The following is a 6793-nucleotide window of genomic DNA, read 5'->3' as shown; positions in this document are numbered from 1 at the left end:
GTGCATGTGTCTGCTCAAACGGTCAGAAACAGACTCCATGAGGGTGGTATGAGGGCCCGACGTCCACAGGTGGGGGTTGTGCTTATAGCCCAACACCGTGCACGTTTGGCATTTGGCAAATTCGCCACTGTGCTCTTCACAGATGAAAGCAGGTTCACACTGAGCACGTGTGACAGACGTGACAGAGTCTGGAGACGCTGTGGAGAACGTTCTGCTGCCTGCAACATCCTCCAGCAGGACCGGTTTGGTGGTGGGTCAGTAATGGTGTGGGGTGGCATTTCTTTGGGGGGCGCCCAGCCCTCCATGTGCTCGCCAGAGGTAGCCTGACTGCCATTAGGTACCGAGATGAGATCCTCAGACCCCTTGTGAGACCATATGCTGGTGCGGTTGGCCCTGGGTTCCTCCTAATGCGAGACAATGCTAGACCTCATGTGGCTGGAGTGTGTCAGCAGTTCCTGCAAGAGGAAGGCATTGATGCTATTGACTGGCCCGCCCGTTCCCCAGACCTGGATCCAACTGAGCACATCTGGGACATCATGTCTCGCTCCATCCACCGACACCACGTTGCACCACAGACTGTCCAGGAGTTGGCGGATGCTTTAGTCCAGGTCTGGGAGGAGATCCCTCAGGAGACCATCCTCCACCTCATCAGGAGACCAGGCGTTGTAGGGAGGTCATACAGGCACGTGGAGGCCACACACACTACTGAGCCTCATTTTGACTTGTTTTAAGGACGTTACATCAAAGTTGGATCGGCCTGTAGTGTGGTTTTCCACTTAAGTGTGACTCCAAATCCAGACCTCCATGGGTTGATAAATTTGATTTCCATAGATCATTTTTGTGTGATTTTGTTGTCAGCACATTCAACTATGTAAAGAAAGAAGTATTTAATGAGATTATTTCATTCAGTCAGATCTAGGATGTGTTATTTTAGTGTTCCCTTCATTTTTTTGAGCAGTGTAGTTGTAACATCTTCTCTAGAGGTTAAGACGCTTTGCAGCATTTTATCTGTTCTTCATATTTGATGCTGTTACTGGGGCTGATGTTTTCTCTGTCCTGTCCATCTCTCAGAGACCAGCTTCCTCCTGGGAAACGCCCAGATCGTGGAGTGGCCTGTAGTTTATAGCAATGACGGATTCTGCAAGCTGTCTGGCTTCCACAGGGCTGAGGTCATGCAGAAGAGCAGCACATGCAGGTAAAACCAGGAGTTTTCTGGCTATATTTTGTTACAAATGTGCACAATTATTGGTCTAAAGCAACATTACTTACAGTGTGCTAATGAAGACACAGGTCTTGTCGCTTCATTGTAATTGCCCTCGCAGCGTAACTAAACATGCAGTAATTTTCTTCTGTATTATTATTCCTTGACATTTGCAAACACTTTGGTACTGAATCTATAGGCAGTAGGTTTTAATCCTTTAAATGCTTCAGTTAAAGTGAAAGCCATTAAAACCAATATATATTTACAACACCGGCTTCTTTAGGAGTTAAAACCACACCATAGTAGCCATGAGTCACTGTTTTCAAAACTAAAACCATGTTCTTTTCAAAGTGCCCCATTTATCCTGGAGAAATCACTGAATGTCGTTTTTTTTATTCAGTTTCATCCATTATGTAAGCACAATGAGAGAGAGAGGGAAAATATTAAAAAGTGACATTTTTTTTGTACCTGTCGGCTTCTGTCTCGCCGTGGTGATCATTAAAACCGCACAGTGTTGCTCTGGAGAGCTGTGTACATGATACCGGCTTCGTTTACTGCTCTGAAGTGTGGAGCTAAGCAGAGGAACACGGCATCGGATATTTCCACTTGCTGTAAAAGAGAGGAGGAGGAGATGGCTCCGTATGACTCTGAAATGAATCAAATTTAGATCTGCCAGGGGAGCTCTGCCCGGTCCAGCTCGAGGGCGGTGTGCTGCTCGCCTGTCAGTCAAGACGTTTTAAAATTTGATTCCAAAGGACGACTCCTCTCCTCGGCGCCTCTCGTGGGTGACTGCCTTCGCTAGCCAGAGGCTAAAAAGGCTCCCTCAGACACTGAGCTGAGTGAGAATAAGGACACAGAGGTTTAACCATCCAGTCCCTGCTGCTCTGGGCTGGGGAGGACACTGAGACCAGCTTAAACTTACAGCCTGCTGCCAAACTGATGGAAGATCAGTTCACGTGTTAGTGAATGTGCTTGCCGCCATTTTTGGTCTTTTGACAGGCTTTGAAGAGACATTTCAACAACTAACATTGTGACACAAGGGTTACAGAAGCTCACATGTACTTTGAGTGCAAAGGGACAAACAAAAGAAGGCTTTAGACCAATTTGGGAGTCAGGACGCCCTAATGCAGGGGTCGGCAAATAAGTCTGGCAGCGGGCCAAATTTTTCTAAGCAGTTATATGGCGGGCCAGAACAAAGTCAGACCACATGAAACCATGTGCACGTTTAGCTCAGTCGGTACTGTGCAGGACTCCGGATGGGTAGGTTGTGAGGTTGATTCCATCTTATTGCGGAAATTTTTTTTCTCCCTTGTTAAACACATTGAATAAAAGGACACTTTTGCACATGCTCACATAAAGCATGTGCTGCACTGTGTGTGTGTGCGTTCCGGCGTTTGATTCGCATTCATGAACCTGTGGACACTAATTTTCATTTCCCTGAGAAAATTCAGGCGAATCCAATCACACGTTTACTGACGGCTTTTTCAGAGGTGTGTCAAGAAAGCCAGGGACTCTTTTGAATTGTCCTTCAGAACTCTTCAAAGTAAAAGCTCTTAATAAACTCGACATGAAGCATCGCTGCAAAAGACGTTCTTGTGCTTTTATTTTAGAGGCACAATCACTTAAGAGGAAGTGGTTACGTGAGTAACTGTAGTAACCTGTTTTCTGCTATCAAAGCAATCTGGCCGTGGGCCAGATGTTGTTGCTGGCAGGTTGTTTCTGCAATGTGAAAACATTGTTCTTCTGCTCAAACTGGTATTTCCTCTAATGTTTGCCTTTTCAGTAAATTACTGGGTAGTTTTACCTCTTTGGGGTTCTACAAAGTATTCAAATAAACAATGAGAAGTTTTGAAAGGAAAATCCGTCTTTGGTGGAGCTGCTCACAACTCATAGATATATGCAAACTGTGATGAGGCAGTAGCTGCTATTCATTAAAGTTGAGCCCCTCTTACTTCGCTTAAGTGTCCCAAAATCCCCTAATGTCCATCCAAATTACTGTTTTGAAATTTAAATGTGGAGTGAAAGTGCAAGTTCAAGCAGGAAGACAATTATTCTAATTTGATCATCTCTCTGGGGCTCCACCAGTGCTTCAGGTGGGCCGGTACGCTCAGGTGCACAGCACTGGCACTTCTTCTACATTTTATTCTTTAGTGTACCAAGACTTTTTCTTTGTGCACCGGCACTTCTCACCTGCATCCAGTACTCCTTTCTGCCCTCTCCATATCAGGTTCTCTGATTGGTTCATGTAGTCCTCCTCTGCATTACCCAGGGGGCACTACGTGACAATCACCTGTTCCTGTTCTCGCCAGCCTGCTAATCTCTGTCGGTGGAGATAGAGTAGAGAGAAGATTGGGTGCCTTTTGAGCAGCAGTGTTCAACTTTTTTATGAAGTCGCTCGTCAGTGTCACTTTTCGTGAGACGACAAATCATATTAAATAAAAAGGTTGATGTCTCACAGCAAACTTTCGAAATGTTGATCTTGTTGTTATGCCTGAGTGGTTGTGATTATTGACATCTTAGTTCTGAGCTTTAACAAATGACTAATCACCATGTAGAGCATCTCTGGCTTTCTCGCACAAGGATTTAATGAAGGAAAACAATATCATACTAGTGCTAAGCTACATAATGTACTATTATCTGAAATGATAACCGACACTCACCATAGCCCTATCAAACCTTAACCACTGCGGTGTAATATCAGAAAACAATTGTATTTGTGAAAAATTTGAATCGTTGAACCTCATCTAATCTAAAAGTTGGTAGATTATCCAAATAACGTGGACATAGAGGAGCTGCTGTCAAGACTTTATTTCCTAACGTTACTTCAACACAACAAACTATTATCCAACTCTGACTCATGTTTCCTCCGTCGTTCCCTGCAACAACTCGCCTCTCATGAGATTTCAGAGCGAGAATTGTCCCTGAGTAAGATTTCACTTTCACCGGGAGTCACTCATAGGGATCCTTTCCCTGATGTTGTCAGACACCTGGTAGAACAGTCTGAGCCTGTCAGTGTCATGAAGAAGCCGCTTTTTGTGGACCTCATTTTGACGGGCGCAACTGGCCCGAAGGAATCCGCTGCAGCAGCAGGTTCAGCTGCCGACTGAGCCATCTACTGCACAAAAACAGTTCTTTCTTTCTTTAAAGTACTCTTTGCTGTGGTATTTCTGCTCTGAACATCACCTGTCAATCAAACAGTGTAGGTGGGACATTGACTTTCTTTGATTTTCTTTTAATGCACTTTGAGTTTACATCATCCCTTAGGGGGCAGCGCTTGGATGTGTGGCAGTTTTGCTGTTGTGATCAGTGCTGGGAGTAATGCGTTACGAAAGTAATGCAATTACACTAATGTATTGCTTTTTGCTGTAACGCAGTAATATAACGCATTACTAAAAGAAAAATCTGTAATATTATACCCGTTAGAACCCCAGTAACGCTCATTATACACACTTTAACCCGAAATTAAGAGCTGTTTTTTTAATAATTCACCAACACTGCAAAACATTTCTGCACCAGAAAAACAAATCCATGAGTAAAAGAGTAACGTTATTCACTGTTGCTGGAATCCGATATGTGACTGTACGCAGGATGCAAACCACAGGGGAGCTCGGCTCCTCTTAGCAAGACGGTAGCTCCCCTGATGGATCATGAGTAAACAGATTTCTATACGCTGTGTTTGTGCTTTAACAAATGATTTTCCTGATCAGAGAGGCTGCTGTCAGCTCATCCTGACGATCCTGACGGAGTGTCGGGAGATTCAGATAATCAATGACCTGCTGCTGTACCTGTGTGCATTAACTTGCCCAACACTGGTGTCTGTAGTAACTGTAACTACAGGAGACCTGAAGGACTGGGACCCAGAAAGACATTTTGCCAAAAACACCCATTGCAAAAGATTATCTTGTAAGATCATAAACATTTCCTGAGCATTTCAGTTTAAACCACTAGTTCCAATAAATAAGAGTCATATCAAGAAACTAGTTTTGTGTCTGCATCGTGCTCAGCCTTGCTTGGAAGTGGGAGGAACTTTTTTGGAATATGAACTTGGAGATCAAATGTGACTGAACTGAATGGGTTAACCATGTTTGGATTTCTCATCCATTTTTTAAAACACCCATGCTGGCTACAAACACATGAGGCTGGTTACATTAGCAGAAGCCCTCATCTCGTCTTATGATGTTACTTTCAATAAAAAACGGAGAAGAATATCCCTAATAACGACGTGACATGTTGAGTCTTTGGTGATAACCTGCTTTGTTTCTGTGTGTGATCATCAAGGAGAAAACACATACTGTGAATTTAACTGGTGGATATTTCTTTTTACTGTTTATTTGCACTTCTGTGTGTGTGTGTGTGTGTGTGTGTGTATTAGTCCTCGAAGACGTAAAGCAATCGCTCAGACTAATTGTTATGCCAGGAAATGGAGGCTGCACCAATCCAGAGCCAATCCACAATCCTTCACTGTCAGCCAAATTTACACTGCTGTCAATTTACTCTATAAAACTCAAACGTAAAACTTGCACTTTATTGGAATATAACAGATCGACAATGCCATTACAAACATGTGATATACTAGGGGTGAAGGGTCAGGTCGGCATTGATTGCTGCTGTTTCTCATATCAGCTGTTTCCTTTCTAGTTTTATGTACGGAGAGCTGACGGACAAGAAGACCATCGACAAAGTCAGGCAGACGTTCGACAACTATGAGTCCAACTGCTTCGAAATCCTGCTGTACAGAAAAAACAGTGAGTGTTCATTTCCTTAATTAAAGCAACATTATGTATGATGTGACGTGGCCGCCCGTTTCAGAGTGTAATTCACTGGTGTCGTAAATAAGAACGCCCGTACACGTGCATTTGTTATAACATTATGATCAAAAACTTGCAAGTCGACAACTCTGCTAACACAGCGAAATATCAAGCACAAGACACAACAACATTACTGACTAGTCCAACGGAAAAAAGCCCAGCTCGAAGTACAAGTTTAAGGATAGGCAATTTAAATCACTGTCAAAAAAATAACTTCAGAAAGGTGCAAAATGTAATACATGCTAAAAATATGGATGAAATTTAACTTCAGCAGGTCAACCTGGGTAGAAAAATAGGTTCTTCTGTCCAGTGTGATGGAACAGCAGTAGAGTGGGCAGTAAATCCTGGATCAGCAGCATTGCTGAGGAGCACAAGTTAGTTAAAGTGTGCAGACAAAAATAGTTCCAAATGTTCCCGTCTCCCAAGAGTGATCGCCAACGAGAGCTAAATGCGGGGTGGAGGAGCACGAGGCAGAAACAGTAAAAGATGAAAAGATCAATTTTAAAATGGCTCAAATGTGCTGACAAATCAGGAGAATGGGATATAAATGAGATTGATGATGACTGCGAACAACTTGTATCCACAGAAAATAAGGACATTATGGTGTGTGCAACTTCAGTGTGTGTGTGAGGAGGTCCTTCTGTTCAGACGGACACTGAGTTCCCTTAACATTAAGTCTGAATATGGGTAATTCAAACCCCAATTTACAAGGAACAGTGGTGAAGTGTTATGACAATTATTGGGCATCAGGCAACATGTTTGTATCAAAGCATCTGTACTACAG

The 6793-nt window shown here is 43.4% G+C and overlaps 1 protein-coding gene across 1 annotated transcript in view; it reads left to right on the top strand.

Moving 5' to 3' along the window:
- Nucleotides 1–261: 261 nt before the first annotated feature.
- The window catches only part of kcnh5b (potassium voltage-gated channel, subfamily H (eag-related), member 5b), a 1142829-nt gene continuing 1136297 nt past the window's right edge, over nt 262–6793 (top strand). Inside the window, exons 1-3 of the mRNA XM_046063266.1 lie at nt 262–271; nt 1072–1195; nt 5840–5946. Coding sequence (XP_045919222.1) covers nt 262–271; nt 1072–1195; nt 5840–5946 — 241 coding nt within the window. The remainder of the gene's footprint in view (nt 272–1071; nt 1196–5839; nt 5947–6793) is intronic.

The sequence above is a fragment of the Micropterus dolomieu genome, linkage group LG11 (assembly GCF_021292245.1).
Source record: "Micropterus dolomieu isolate WLL.071019.BEF.003 ecotype Adirondacks linkage group LG11, ASM2129224v1, whole genome shotgun sequence".
In the NCBI taxonomy this organism is placed as follows: domain Eukaryota; kingdom Metazoa; phylum Chordata; class Actinopteri; order Centrarchiformes; family Centrarchidae; genus Micropterus; species Micropterus dolomieu.
Note: the sequence above shows the minus strand (reverse complement) of the source record. Positions and strands in the feature narration are given on the sequence as shown.